Below are 16788 nucleotides of genomic sequence, written 5' to 3' on the forward strand. Positions count from 1 at the left end.
GAGTAGCCCCACGCAAGCAACAATCTATCCCACGTCTAGAGCTCTGCGCAGCCCTAGCCGGAGCGCACCTAGCCACGCTCATCCAACGTGAGCTCACCATACCGGTGTCTAGAACAATCCTGTGGTCAGATTCCACGACGGTACTCGCCTGGATCAAATCGGACTCATGCAAGTACAAAGTCTTCGTGGGAGTCAGAGTCACCGAGATTCAAGACTTAACCGAAGAGTTAACCGGAGAAACAGAGTGGCGCTACGTTGATACAAAACAGAACCCAGCTGACGTCATCACCCGGGGGATGCCCCTGGATGACCTCACCCGTCGCAATGTCTACAGTGACGGCCCCGCATTCCTAAGACTCCCGGAAGGACAGTGGCCCATGCCTATCCCGAGGGCAGCAAGTCCAGAGGAGGTGGAAATTAAGAAGTCTGTGTTCTGTGGATTGAGCACCATAGCCTCCACCGACCCTAACATAAACGATTGCACGTCCATAGAGAGTGCACAACAAAGAACATTCCTGCGGTACCACCCGGAGTGCAAGTCCCCCGCTGATATGTCAGCGGCTAACTACGAGGAAGCAGAATTGCTTCTACTGCAGCGAGCCCAGAGAGACTCGTTCCCCGATGAATTGGCCTGTCTACAGGGAGGAAAGCCCGTCCCATCCAACAGCAGATTCATTCACCTGGCCCCCGAGAGCGACGCTCACACCCTCATCAGAGTGGGTGGTCGCCTACGCAGAGCCCCCAATCTACCGGATGACATTAAATACCCGATCGTATTGAACAGCCGACACAAGGTCACAGAGCTGATTATAAAGAAATACGATGAGGATGTACATCACGCAGGAGCAGAAAGAGTCTTCGCGGAAATCAGACGTCGTTACTGGATCCTACAAGGAAGAGAGGCGGTACGACGCTTCCAACGAACATGTCTAGACTGCCGCAAGTGGCGCGCGCAGCCCAGCATACCAAGGATGGCTGACCTTCCTCCATGTCGCCTCCGAATCGGTGACAAGCCATTCCACTCAACGGGTATGGACTGCTTTGGCCCGCTGCACATAAAGAAAGGAAGAGGAACCGAGAAGCGGTGGGGTATTGTATTCAAATGCATGACCACCAGAGCGATACACATCGAGCTTCTCCCGACCATGAGCACAGACTCATTCCTTATGGCCTTCCGTAGATTCATATCACGGAAAGGAAGACCGTCTACCCTATTGTCCGATCATGGGACAAACTTTAAAGGCGGCGAAAGAGAGCTGAGAGAGAGCTTCCAAGCTATGGGCCCAGAACTTAAGACCCACCTCGCTCCAGCACAGGTTGATTTCCAATTCAACCCCCCAAACGCACCCCACTTCGGTGGCACTTGGGAACGAGAAGTGCGCTCCATAAAGACAGCCCTGTACGCAGTACTTGGGGCCCAGACTGTGGCGGAAGAAGTCCTAATGACAGTCCTCACGGAGATTGAGGGAGTACTTAACTCGAAGCCCCTCGGATATGTCTCCAGTGATGTGGCGGATATCGACCCAGTTACCCCCAACACACTCCTGATGGGGCGGCTAGATCCCACATTACCCCAGACAATGTACCGGCCTGAAGAAGCGAACGGCCGACGAATGTGGAGGTACAGCCAAGTATTAGCCGACAAGTTTTGGAACAGTTTCCTACTGCACTACCTACCGTCTCTACAGACCCGCCAGAAGTGGGTAAAGGAGAGAGACAATTTGACAGAAGGAACAGTCGTCATGATTATTGATCAATCACTGCCCAGAGCTATGTGGCCGGCCGGCCGCGTAAGCAAAGTGATCACCGGTGCCGACGGCAAGGTCCGAGCAGCTGAAGTGCTCGTCCAGGGTCGCACTTACACCCGTCCCGTGGCAAGGCTCATAGAACTGCCTCGACTCCCAGACACAATCGATGATGACCATGACCCTACAACCCTATGACTTTGTGAAGTTGACTGACCCCTACAGCAAACCCTTATGTGTAAATAGACAACGCGATTAATCTGTCTCTGTTTAACGGATTAGGTCTGGGACCTATTCAGGGGGTGGCTGTTGTGAAGGGCCAGATTAAACCGAATATATATATTTATTTATATATATATATTTAATTGTATTTGTATATTCTCTAATATTCCCTGATATCCCTTGTATATTCCTTGTACAATATGCATTGAATATCCATTCTAGCCTACTGAACATCCCATAATAGTCTCCATTCTACTATTGGTCGAGACCTTGGTGCCAGGCTGCCATACCCCTCAGACCCAGTTCAAACGTACCGCTCGACATGTACGAACAAGTCCTAGTTCCGCGTAGGAATTTGGCTACCGCACCACTAATGGGACTATTTGTTCATAGTGCGTATATATACTGCGCTACTAAAGTAGGACTTTCTTTTCAGTCCAGTTTCTTACCCTCCAATAGAGTCACAGACGTAAAGCCTCCCCGCGATGCCACGTGTGGGAGTAAGGCCAAGTTCGCCTACCATCGGTATTGAGACATCGTGTATATTAATATTTGAATAGTCATATTTGGCACTATATCGTCGAGTTGGACGTAGTCTATTAAGCTAATAATAGTCTGTTAATATATAGTGCTTCGTGCGGTGAGAATACTACCGTAGTCAGTACCCCATCGTTTCGGGCAGAGAACTGGCTGCTTACCCAGGGTGGTTGACCCTATGTGAAGCTGCACCCGAGGAGCCCCAGAGCCGACGAGCGAGTGGACCTGTATACCGGATTATTCTACCGACGACAGCCCGCCTTCCCAGGCACGGATTATGCTTTGGATACTTTGATTATTCTATGGATAAAGACCCCCGACACTACCGTGTGTTGGAACCCCCCCCCCTGGAGAGGACACAAGGTGAGGAGACGCTCTGCAAGACGAGGTCTCTCCACATCTCTCCCCCGTGGACCGGAGAGAGCCGGCCCACAAAGAGTCCACCTGCTTTCATCTGTGGTCCAAGGATCGCCGGCGCATTGAACGGCACTACAGTGGGTTCTCCTGGGATACCCTTGGCCGGACGAGGCAGCTGGATTCTACCCCCCCCCCCTCCTACTCCTGTCGGCTTACAAGCGACCGGATTAACCCCCTCTAGTGTATCCAGCCTATAGTCATTAAAGTATCATTGCTGTTATTCCTTAACTATTCCAGGTCGTATATTTACCACCTGCGCCTTCAGAGATTGGACATTATCTATTGATATACCGACAAATACTCCTTGCCATAAAAGTGCATACTATTTCAATTCATAAATGTAATTAAGTGATTAAGTGTTTAGTCTACACACCATCGCTGTGTAGGCAATAAAGACTTGTTTCTAATTCGTACATTTGTGTTGGATCCGTTTCATCTATGTGAGAGTGTTCATGATAATATATTTATGCCGTGTACTGGGTGGCCGAATATTAAGTACAAAGGTAGTGGTAGTAAGTATCATATCTAGTAATACAGTCAGGGAATTGTACCCCTCAGTTACAATTATTATTATTATTATTATTATTATTATTATTATTATTATTATTATCCCCTTTAGTTTACAGGCAGTTCTGTCAGTGTAATTAATCTCTGACCTCTGGGGTGTTATGACTAATGTCACCCTTTGCACATATTCTACCCATCCTCCTCACACGGCAGAGAAAATACGAGTCTGTTTCAGAGGCCTACACCGGTCATCGCCGTGGTATGCATTCACAGGCCTATTCTGGAGGAGGACATTGGCATTGTTGCCATCTTGCTGCAGTCAGAAGGTTATGGGTTCATGATTATGGTTTTAACAGGTGCCACCCATGCTAGCTTCCCTATCTAACTTCCTACAGTTAATTTCCATAAGTAACCCATCTACAATTCAAAATCACAGTTTGTGGGGTTGCCACAACATTGTTACAAGACAAATGGTAAATGGTGCATTTATCCAAATCGCTTTACAATTATTTTACCCATTCACTCACACATTCACACACCGACAGCAGAGGCAACCGTGCAAAGGTGACGACCTGCTCATCGGGAGCAGTTAGGGGTTAAGTGTCTTGCTCAAGGACACTTTGACACACTGCCCGGCAGGAGGGGGAATCGAACCGTGAACCTCCAGATTATGAACTGCTCTACCCGATGATGGAACAACTACTTACTTTATTAATTTTAAGATCTCATGAAATGAGGATTATGATGATGACACTAGAAGTTGTATCCCCAACCAACCTCGTTTCACTGGAGAAAGTTTTGAGAAGCAACACCCACACAAGTAGTTGCTAATATGCTACGCTTCCGGGGCAAGAAGGCTGATGCTGATCTTGATATGGTAATGATGGAAGATCTACTTATTTCCAGAAATGACATGAAAGTTCTCTCTCTCTCTCTCTCTCTCTCTGCCAGTGTATTCATACTTGTACCACTGTATATAATACTGTACATACATTAGCTTAGCATATTTACTCTGTAGCTTCGTCATAATATACTCCACATATTCACATGTTAGTGTATACGGCTATGCACTTTACTGCTCCGTTGCACTCTGATTAGATGCCAACTTCCTTTGTACGATGACAATAACTCTAATCTAATCCAATCGAATATAATTATCTTACCTGCCTGTTACCGTTAACCCCTGATAAGCCACTCAGCGACAGCACTGAGGCTCATTCTTCCGACAGATTGAGCGATAACGACACCCTGAGGTGACATAAGACATCCCTGGCATTATATACTGTATATACGGGCTGTTGTCTAAACATGTATTGTCTGCCGTCAGTCGTGCCCTTTTACAGTCAACCCTTACCTCATATTACGTCCCACCATTTGTAAACATGGCCTGAGTTCATTCCATTCAATGAGCTCTTTTAACTTTTCCATTACACGCCTATTTAGAGGTGGTCATTGTGTAAAGCCAAGCAGTGTGTGTGACGTGTGTGTGTGCGTGTGTGTGTGTGTGGAGGGGTTGGGTGTGTTTTGTGTCTCTTGTGTGAAACCCCATGATGTGATTAAGGTGTGAATCATGCTAGACCTGTTTAGGGGAGTGGCCCCAACGGCACCTGCTATTGCTGAGAAAGAGCTCCCATAAAGTTCCCTGAGCTCATGTGCTTCAAGGTCACAGCGCAACTCCCTGTTTAAAGGGACAGTGCGGATTTTGGGACATTAAAGTTGTATGAAATACTTGCCAGTAGGGATTGGGTGGGTGGGCGGGGGGCAAGTAAGGCAATAAGCTTTGCATCCACTACAGGCAAATATTTCACAGAACTTTAATGTTTGAAAATCTGAACTCCCTTTAAATAATGGCCAATACAAGGCAATGACATCTCCTGCCCAGATGGAGCTTGTTGTTACAAAGTGCACTGCGGTCATCATCAGGCTCAGTGTGGGAAGGAGAACCACACACAGTTACTGGTAGGACGAAAGTCATACTAGTAACATGACTCGGTTCAGATGTGTGTGTGGGGGGGTGGGGGGGGGGGGGGGGTGGAACAAGTCAAAAGGAGGGGTACATCTCTGGCAGCTAAGGGTCAGTGGCATTGTTTGTCAAATAGTGTCGAACTTGAGTGTTACACTCTGAGTGCATAGTAGTATAGACATATTAACACGATAGGTAGTAGTTGTACAGTAGCAAAGTAGTAAGGTACATAATAGTAATAAAAAAAAAATACTATTATTATTAACTAAAGGTTATTTCTCTTTTCTTTTTTTCACAAATTCCCATTGCAAATTTGCTTCGTTAATATTGCAGAACTGCCAGGAACACGTTTCTGTTGCATTTATGTTTCACATTGAGACTAAACTGGAAAATAAATCGTACTCGAGGTTTACATTGAGCAAAGGTTTACATTTGATTAGGTGTGATGTTTTTCTTTTGAGAACTATTTTAAAGTGTCTACCGCAGTCAAATGGGGAAAAGTAACTCAAGACAGCATCTACAATCAAATCTATGTATTGAATGGAGAATCGAAATAATCTAAATTGAATCAAGTCGTGAGTTGTGTACCCCTACTTGCCAATAGTGTAGTTGATGCAAAGTATTAGCTTATTTTACCCAGTCCTGTGGACAGAGTTCTGGCCGGGTTCTGAGCGAACCGGGTAGCTTTAGACGACGTGCAGGAAACGACATGCAGGCAAAGGGTTACCCGTTTCCAACACACAACCATGCTCCTCAAGCATTTTGAAACAGCCGATAGGCTGCGTTACCTCCGTGAACCTCCAGCGCGTAGTAATACACTGGCTTTTTACAAGAAACAAAATAGTGCCAAGGTGATAGCAGAATGGGAAATACTGGAGCACGATGGATTTGTGTTAGAAATAGGAAACCCTTTTGCCTGCATGTAAATGGTAAAAAAAAAAAGTAATTGCATTTATATAGCACTTTTATCCAAAGCGCTTTACAATATTTGTTCCTCACGTTTTACCCATTCACTCACACATTCACATTTCACACACCGACGCAAGGCAACGGTACAAGGTGCCGACCTTCTCATCGGGAGCCGTTAGGGGTTAAGTGTCTTGCTCAAGGACACGCTGGCCCCCGGGAATCGAACCGGGAACCTTCCGATTACCAGACGACCGATCTACCTCCTCCTGAGCACTGTTGCATGTTGTGGTGAGGATTTAAAACCTTTCTGTTTTCTTTCCGATTTGCTCAGAACCCCAGAACTCTGACTACGGGACTCGGTAAGTATTAGCCAATAAGCTTTGCATCCACTACAGCAGGCAAATATTTCACACAACTTTAATGTTAGAAAATCTGAACTATCCCTTTAAATAATGGCCAATACAAGGCAATGACATCGCCTGCCCAGATGGAGCTTGTTGTTACAAAGTGCACTGCGGTCATCATCAGGCTCAGTGTGGGAAGGAGAACCACACGCAGTTACTGGTAGGAGTCAGGACGAAAGTCATACTAGTAACATGACTGGGTTCAGATGTGTGTGTGTGTGTGTGTGTTATGCAAATACCACAACAACACGAACTTGCATTTCCCTCTTAACACATTGACGACCAAAGTCCTGTGGCGATTTATAGTCCAGAGGACCGAGCGTTGTCAACAAACCGATGTACTTTCTAACAGCTATATATATACTTTATAGTATTGCTATCTGTCCATTCTCATTGTTACTTGAGTGCATAAACCGTGCCTTCATAATGGCTTAAAGAAAATAAAAATCCATCGGTTGGTTGTCATTTTATAGCGCCGTGAATATAAGGTTTATCGCAGTTTTCGCCTAGTCTTTTTTCTGGGGAGCTAGATAATAGGCTAAAGGCTAGTCACGTTATATCAAACGCCATTTCTGCTGTATATATACGAATTAAATAAAACAAACTGTGTAGCATCCGGACTATTACAGAGCATCTATGGATGAAATGGGGGCGGTGGGGGACGCAGATTAATATGATTGATTAGCAATACAGTGTGCGTTCAAATAGCCATTTTCACTGATCGATCACGTTGCGTTTTAAAACAATGTCCAATCCAGCTGTAATTTGGGGGAATAGTATCCTACCGTCAGGCCATGTGATCGCCGGCAGCATTTCGTCATTAGTCATCGGAATCTGGTAGATCGATATGTCCATTGACTAATCATGAATCCCATTATTCCAGGCTGAAATCTGCGTTCGGTAACGGGATCAAAGATGGAGTATGTTCAGCTGGGATCGAGGCTCATATGAAACGCCCACAGACAGTAACAGATTTTTTTTTTCAATCGCCCTCAATGATACTGCAGTGGAGCGATGGCGCCCCTAAGCGGATCTGGCCAGTATTGCATGTTTCGAAAATCAAATATGTGGGTAGGTCCTGCAAGTCGATCGGCGACGTTAATAGCATTATTAATATGGAATAAAACAATAACAACTCGCCACGAGTTAACTCGTGGCTCTGGTCCTCAACGGGTGGAATCGAAACACGAGTTAACTCGTGGCTGGTCCCTATAGTGTTAATATACACTGCCTATTTCAGTAAAAAAAAACATTGACAACAACAGATTTACAAGAACATTTCTTCACAGGAATGATTCATGCACGAAGCCCCACAGACTTCAGTTCGCACGAGGAGTACTCACGGTCAGACTGCTCGGGGCTGAGAACCAGCACTGCGACGTTGGCCGTGTCCGACTGGCCGTTGGAGTCTGTAACCTTCAGCTGGAAGACGTAGAAGCCCGGCTGCAGGTTGGACACCATGATTTGATCGGCCAGGTTGGTTTTCTTGGGGGGATTATGAGAAAAAAAAACATGACATCAGATCAACAGACATGTTGGGGAATGGACTTAGATCAGCAGTTCCAGCCTGGAACTCAAGCTGAATCAATTTACTCTCCCTGAGACCTGTGCTCATTAAACTCCATATACTAGCACTCTTTTAGTCTCTCCCTGGGACCTGTGCTCATTAAACTCCATATACTAGCACTCTTTTAGTCTCTCCCTGGGACCTGTGCTCATTAAACTCCATATAATAGCACTCTTTTAGTCTCTCCCTGGGACCTGTGCTCATTAAACTCCATATACTAGCACTCTTTTAGTCTCTCCCTGAGACCTGGGCTTATTAAACTCCATATACTAGCACTCTTTTAGTCTCTCTCTGGGACCTGTGCTCATTAAACTCCATATACTAGCACTCTTTTAGTCTCTCCCTGGGACCTGTGCTCATTAAACTCCATATACTAGCACTCTTTTAGTCTCTCCCTGGGACATGTGCTCATTAAACTCCATATACTAGCACTCTTTTAGTCTCTCCCTGAGACCTGGGCTTATTAAACTCCATATACTAGCACTCTTTTAGTCTCTCCCTGGGACCTGTTCTCATTAAACTCCATATACTAGCACTCTTTTAGTCTCTCCCTGGGACCTGGGCTTATTAAACTCCATATACTAGCAGCACTCTTGTTATGTTTGAGAGGGACCCACCACAGACAGTCCTGTGAACCATTTTGGGTCCCAAAACCATAGTTTCAGCAACACTGGACGACATAATAGAATAGTAAATCGTCTTGAATTTACACAGCAGGTGGTAAATGGACCTGGATAATTTATTTTTTACAGTTCAATTTCAGAAATGTATGAGAAATTAACTAAAGTACGATTCATTATTAAGAGCAGAACCTTGTTCAACCATACTTCTATCCCTTGCAGGGGATGCAGAAAGCACATGTGATACTCTCTGATGACTCTTAATGAGTCTCTTTGTGCCACATGGTTAAATAGATTGATCAAGAGTTGTTCAGATGAAGAACTGGATTTTGAATGTTTTTGGACAGTCCATGTATTTGCAGTTGTAAAGTCAATCCAAATCAATTGGGAGTGTGAATGAGATATATCATGAGTGTGAATGAAATATATCAGGAGTGTGAATGAGATAATATCAGGGGTGTGAACGAGATATATCAGGACTGACTGACACTGTTACATGTGACTGTCCTGTATTTATGTATATATGTATTTATTGTGGGGATTGGGAGGTGGGAGGGGGGCGTTTGATGTCTGATGTTGTTTCATGTTGATGTCCCAGTGCTTTTAACAAACTGTACCGCAAACAATTACCACCAACCATCGTTGTGTGGCATTAAAGTATCTTGTATCTTGTGTGAATTAGATATATCAGGAGTGTGAATAAGATAATATCAGGGGTATTCAATTCAAATTCAAAGTGGTCTAGTTGGAGAAACTTTCCTCAAATAAAGGTATGGAATACTCAGATGATTCAGTGCCCTATAAGTAGCCTAGTAGTTGTGTCTGTCTGTATATAGTCACCAACTGACTGCAAAATAAAAGTACAATTCAAAGATATTTCAACAATATTTATAGTCAGTTTTCACATTGAACTGGAGGGATTATAAATAATAAGCACGCTAATAATAAATTAATACATGTTAAAATATACATTTGGAAAAATGTACATCTTATAAAGTGCTTAATTTTAGGAAAATTTAATAGTCTGTCCATTCTTGATTAAAAGCTCTGTTTTTGACATGTATTTTCCTATTTTTAGAGCACGCCATGGGAAATTACTTTTCTCTGACTCACTCATTTCCCCGACTCGTCTCACCCGTGTCTGTGTGTCCCACCCCCTGACTCAAGACGCAGTGATTAACGGAATGCACAGATTTGATTGACTGGGTAGCGTCACACAAGATGATAAACAAAGCATGCAATTGTTGTGATCAAAAGTACCGTAATGGCTAGAGAAGCTGCGCCGGTTAAAATAGAAACACTCCATTAAAATGTTATAATTCTTCTCAATGATTTATCGGTTATAGGTCATATGTTAGAGGTCCGGGTCCTGATAGGAGGGTGCCTGGGTCCGGACCCGTCTTTAGATAATAATCCTCTATCGTCTTTAACTATGAATGAACACAACACTATAACTTACCATCTTTAGATAATAAAGTACTCAACCTCTACAGTCTTTAACTATGAATGAACACAACACTCCAACTTACCATCTTTAGATAATAAAGTACTCAACCTCTACTGTCTTTAACTATGAATGAACACAACACTCCAACTTACCATCTTTAGATAATAAAGTAATCAACCTCTAATGTCTTTAACTATGAACACAACACTCCAACTTACCATCTTTAGATAATAAAGTAATCAACCTCTAATGTCTTTAACTATGAACACAACACTCCAACTTACCATCTTTAGATAATAAAGTTTGAAAACATTGCTCTGAAAACTTAAAACGGTAATAATATATGATCTTTCGTCTGTCCGAGGTATTTAATTAGACAGAAAAACATGGTTATTTCCCACAATACTGTCATGAACAACAACAACAACAACAACAACATACCTCCATAACTATTGATGAGTCGCCCTTCACTTGGCTCCACTCGTAGCTCTGGATCTGGTCGTCCCCCGCAGCCCTGCTCTCGTAGCCGTTGAGGGTCACCTTCTCGTTGGGCTGCACCACCACGTCCCTGCCCGCGTAGGCAATGGGGGGGTCCTTCTCACCTGACGAGAAGGCATCGTCATTATTCTGCCCATGTTTAAACCCTTTCACTGCCACGCGACAGACGGTTAACCCTTTACTATCACACAACCGACGGTTAACCGTTTTTGGTAGTGCAGCAGTGAAGGGGTTAAAGGGGCACTTCACTGAAAAACTATTTATTTTGCACATAACCTCAAGACATATATCAAGGCTCTAAACTGTTTTGCACATATTCATTTAGTTTGACAGTTATTGAGAGTTTGAATGAGCTTGAATATCTCCTCTCATCATGATGTCATCAGAGAGGACACTGAATATCTCCTCTCATCATGATGTAATCGGAGGACACTGAATATCTCCTCTCATCATGATGTCATCGGAGGACACTGAATATCTCCTCTCATCATGATGTCATCGGAGGACACTGAATATCTCCTCTCATCATGATGTCATCGGAGGACACGGAATATCTCCTCTCATCATGATGTCATCAGAGAGGACACGGAATATCTCATCTCATCATGATGTCATCAGAGAGGACACTGAATATCTCCTCTCATCATGATGTCATCGGAGGACACTGAATATCTCCTCACATGATGTCATCAGAGGACACTGAATATCTCCTCTCATCATGATGTCATCGGAGGACACTGAATATCTCCTCTCATCATGATGTCATCAGAGGACACGGAATATCTCATCTCATCATGATGTCATCAGAGAGGACACTGAATATCTCCTCACATGATGTCATCAGAGGACACTGAATATCTCCTCTCATCATGATGTCATCAGAGAGGACACTGATGAATATCTCCTCACATGATGTCATCGGAGGACACTGAATCCTTGTGTTGTGTTAATTACTGCTCAATGAAACGATGTAGCCAAGATGAAGAAATAGCAATCCCTATTGGAATCCTATCTATTTTTTCCATCTACATCATTTCCTTAAGCTGCAATGCAAACACAACACAGGGAATCCGTGTCCTCTCTGATGACATCATGTGAGGGGATATTCAAACTCATTAACTCTCAATAACCGTCAACCTAAATGAATGTGTGCAAAAGAGATTAGAGCCTCAGGATAATGTGTGAGATTATGTGCAAAACAAAATCAGCGTTGTTTTCGGTGAAGTGCCCCTGGCCTTTAACCATGTTGGGGAGCTTGAGAACCACTTTACCACCACTACCCTGAATTGTAATCATAGTGACCATAATAACTACCTTATACTATGTATGATAGCATAGTGCTGTGCTGTGTATATATATATATATACATTTATATATTAACATTTACAGCTTCTGTCTGAATATACCTGCATATAATTCTTCTATATACCTACTATACACTGTGACCTGCATATAAGTTATAACCCATATAACTCTGTATGATAGCATGTACTGTATCATACCGTATATATATATATTTATTTATTCTTACCGTGTATATATATATCCACAATCTGTCTGTACATACCTGCATATAATCCTTTTTACATATTAAGTAGAAAACTATATCCCATAACCTTATGCTGCTGGCAGTGGCCACCAGTATGACTTACTTACTACCATAGTGTATTTATACATGTATCACTGTACTACAACTCTGTACAGTACATACATCTGATTAGCACTATTAGTACTAATTTATATATTTTACACCCAGTTTAAATCACCTGTACACATTGTATATATCACACTATTGCACTTTACTGTTACATTTGCACTCTGGTTGGATTCCAAACGTCTTTTCGTTGTACTGTACTTGTGCTGCTGTATGATGATTGATGACAATACACATTTGAATCTAATCGAATCTAAATAATGACAGTCGCATTTCGTTTAACTTTCAACAAGACACTGACTCACCGGGACTTTCGGGACCTCCCACGTTGTTGTCATAGACGGAGTTCAAGATATAATTGATGAACCCCACTTTATTGACAAATCTACAGACGTACTTCTTCTTGTACAGACAGTTGAAGAGGACACAGGTCTTCATCATCCCATCACCACTGTGGCCGCCGCCCCCCTCCTCGGGGCCCATCTCCAGCAGCGCCAGGTTACACTGGGGGTCCCCGCAGCAGGCGCTCACGCACTGCTCCGCGCGGCCGACGCTCGGGGACGAGATCAACACGGCCCCCTCTCTCACCGCATCCTCCGTGTCGAGCACGAAGTTCTCCCGGCCCATGGTGAACCTCTCCATGCACTGCTCCTCTCCGCCGCCTTGCGCCTGGTTGGCGCTCCACGTCAGTTGCAGCAAAAGCACCGACAACGCCGCTCCCACCACGGGAGACATGGCTATAATAATAAAGTTCAACGAAAAATGCGCCTTTGGGGAACTATATCTTGTCCGACGCGGTTGGTGGTTGGTCCAAGAGAAACTTTATAATTAAATGCCGTTTGGAACAGATACAACAACAACGTAGATAAAACAACAACGTGCTCTTTAGGAGGATTTGTCGGCGTTCCGAATGACTTCCTGATCCATGGAACTCCTTCTGCTGTTGGGGTGTGTTACCGTTTGTGAGATAAGCCACACAACCACTCAGCCCTCAGGTGTGTCATACCTGTGAAATGCAGGAAGTGGTGATTGTGGCAGACGCGCCTCTGACGTAGAGGTGTGTGGGCGAAGTGTGGGGTTTCGATCTAATGACGTCAACATCCAAGACAACCATAACTGATTGAAATTGATTGATTGATTGAAAACTTTATTAACAGATTGCAGAATGGGTACAGTACAGTACAGCTCAATACATACAATTGTTAAGGGGATGCAGACCAGAGAAAGACTTTCGTCTTGTTTACATCAGGGTCCCCCATTTTCAATTCATCGTAACATATGTGACATACATGACATACCGATAGACAGTACTGCTACATCTATACATTATGACATACCAGATTTGCAATTACAGTACTGTTTGTGATACAAAAAGAGTCCAGAAAGAAAAGAGTATATACATTAGACGTAGAAACTGTACATTGGATTGGGTAGGTGGGGGTGGGGGGGGACTGTACATTGGAGGTGGATGGGTGGGTGGGGGGGGGGGTAGGAGTGGGGGGGGACACTGTACACCTGTACAAACAAACACTGTACATTGGATTATTGACAAGACCATACTTGGTCTTTTACTGTACATTGGAGGGGGTTGTGTTCGGACATTTACAGGGGCCAGTTTCGAGTTGCAGTCTCCCTTAGGTGTTTTTTGAGAGTGTTTTTGAAAGTGGGTAGTGATTCACATTCCTTTACAGCTTTGGGTAGGGCGTTCCACATTGATGTGGCATAATTGCGAAACGTGTTTAGTCCCTTGTTTGAGCCGAATCTGGGTTTAACGTGATTTGTGGAGCTCCCTCTGGTGTTGTGATCGTGGTATTCACTGACCTTTGGGAAGTATTTTGTCATGTACATGGGTACCTTGGTCGTGTAGTGTATCTTGTAGACCAGGCCCATTGCAAGTTGCTGTACTCTGTCGTCTACTCTAAGCCATCCTAGGTTGTCAAAGTGGGCAGGGGTGAGGTGGGTTCTAGGAGTAAGGTCAAGCAGTAGTCTGACCAGTCTGAGATGTTTGTAATTTTGTTTTTAGCGCCTTTGAGGTGCTTTGGTACCATGAGATAACTAAGATAACTAAGATCATAATGCCATGTACTACTCGAATGGTCATAGAGTGGACATTCTGATCATTCACACATTACTGGGCATATAATTTCCACAATAAATACAAATTCACAAAATGAATGGAGTTGTTATGTCGGATTAGGTAACAAGAAAAACATAATGAATTTGATTGATTAATCACGTTTATTAATTAATCCAGAAAAATACAACCGGCTTACCTTTAAAAGGAAAACATATTCAAATGAGCTATCAACTGTTGAAAATGAATTGATTTATGAACCAATTGTTAAGAGATTTTTTTTTTTATTATAGGCTACTATAGTATATATTCTGTTATAGTATATTCTATTATATTATATTCAATGTACTATTTCATACCTTATCTACTTATACTAAAACATATGTTTGGGGTGACAGTTTATCTCCTGTCTCATCAAAGGTATTGTTGGTCCAAAAAGTAGATAGTATAGGCTAATAATATACTATCTACTTCAGAACCAACAACACCTTTTGGGGACAGGAGATAAACTTTGAAGTAATTTCTCTCAGTTTCATAATGTGTGCAGTTACTGCTGCCTTTGCAGAGCAGTGTATAAAAGCCCATTGAGAGCAGCCTGCAGCTAAAAAGCCATATTCCTCCCTTGGCTTTAGAGAGGCTGCAGGTATTAGATTATTCTTAATTTCAGTCTAAGGAAAAAGCAACCAGATAATGATTGTTAGTCAACCGACACCTGCAAGAGTGGGAAAAGAGAATAAACTCTGGAATGATTCCCTCTAGCCATAACCTATGAGGTCAACATTCAACAGCCAGGTCAACAGCCAGGCGACAGTGGCTCAGGAGGTAGAGCAGTCGTCTGGGAATCCCGAGGTTCCCTCCCGGGCAGCATGTCGAAAGTGTCCTTGAGCAAGACACTTAACCCCTAATTGCTCCCGATGAGCAGGTCGGCACCTTGCATGGTGGTCGCCTCCGCCATCGGTGTGTGAATGTGTGAGTGAACGGGTAAAATGTGAGGAACACATTGTAAAGCGCTTTGGATAAAAGCTGCTATATAAATGCAGCCATTTACCATTTAACATGACCTTTATGGCCATTGAAGGTAGCACTTCTCAGAACTCGTGTGTGTTTTGTAGATTTAATATAAAAACAATGTTAGACTATACACATATTTAGGAAAGGTCAGGGACCCAGACCCACATGGCCTTTATTTCAACAAAGCAATTGCATTCCTTTTTTATTTTTTATTTTTTAATATACAGTCTAAATAATTTCCTCAGACAGCCACCTGCATTATTTCTGTATATGGATAATACGGTGCTGTATATTAGTTGTGTACTGTAGCCTATTTATACAGTATGTAAGCCATTTGTATATATACCTTCTTGCATTTATAGTGTTGTGGAAAGGTTGTTTAACACAGCAGGAGACGATATTTCCAATTGTAACAAATAGGTAATTTATTTAAGAAAATAAGTTCTTTTAGTTGTAATCACGAACACTATGCCGTAAGTGAATACAACCAGACTAATATTACAGTATAAAGAATGATAGTTGATAAGTTGTTGCTGGTCTTTGTTCCCTTGGCTAGTGAACAAAGCAGTCTGTTTTCCCTCCAAAAAGTCCTTTGTCCTCCTGCTGACCTGCTGTAGATGGGTGTGGATGGTGGAGAGGTCTGTCCTGTTGGGTTGGTTGTTTCAGAGTCCCTCTCCTCCATCACACACAGATCTTATAGCCAGGCCCAGTGTCTCGGAGTTGATGACATCATCACATTAGTTGCTCCAATCACAAGCCTGCTAAGCTTGTATTTGAAAAATAGGGGTTTGGCTTAATAGCCCAACCCCCTTCACCTAACTGCAAAAAGAGGCTGTCCTTACAGTCAACAATATATACTGTCCTTAAACATTGCATCATTTTCATTTCCATTTATCTATATTTGAATTACAATTGCCCACATAAACACAGATATATTTCTTTATCACTAAGTCTGTTGACTTTCAGACAATATCTAACAAATCTAATCATTTAGCTTAATAGAATACAAATCAATACCATAACAATCAATTAATCATTTTGAACATAAATGAAAACAGAACAGGCACATTAACTAATTACCTAATTTAAGTATGACCAAACCTAATTATATTTTACCTTACTTCAATGACTTAATTCAAGATTACAAGTACAATATACCAGGAAATAGTTAGCTTGTTTGGAGATTTCAATAGTGATCTTCTCTGTGTGTGTG

The 16788-nt window shown here is 43.0% G+C and overlaps 1 protein-coding gene across 1 annotated transcript in view; it reads right to left on the minus strand.

Annotated features, from left to right (window-relative positions):
- spint1b (serine peptidase inhibitor, Kunitz type 1 b) overlaps positions 1-13438 on the minus strand; it is a 38685-nt gene extending 25247 nt beyond the window's left edge. The window contains exons 1-3 of the mRNA XM_084314711.1: positions 12796-13438; positions 10780-10940; positions 8048-8189 (exon numbers count right to left, since the gene is read on the minus strand). Of these exons, the coding sequence (XP_084170837.1) occupies positions 8048-8189; positions 10780-10940; positions 12796-13225 (733 nt within the window). The 5' untranslated portion in view covers positions 13226-13438. The remainder of the gene's footprint in view (positions 1-8047; positions 8190-10779; positions 10941-12795) is intronic.
- Between the last annotated feature and the right edge of the window lie 3350 nt (positions 13439-16788).

Source organism: Notolepis coatsorum (genome assembly GCF_963971535.1).
Source record: "Notolepis coatsorum genome assembly, chromosome: 5".
Lineage (NCBI taxonomy): Eukaryota > Metazoa > Chordata > Actinopteri > Aulopiformes > Paralepididae > Notolepis > Notolepis coatsorum.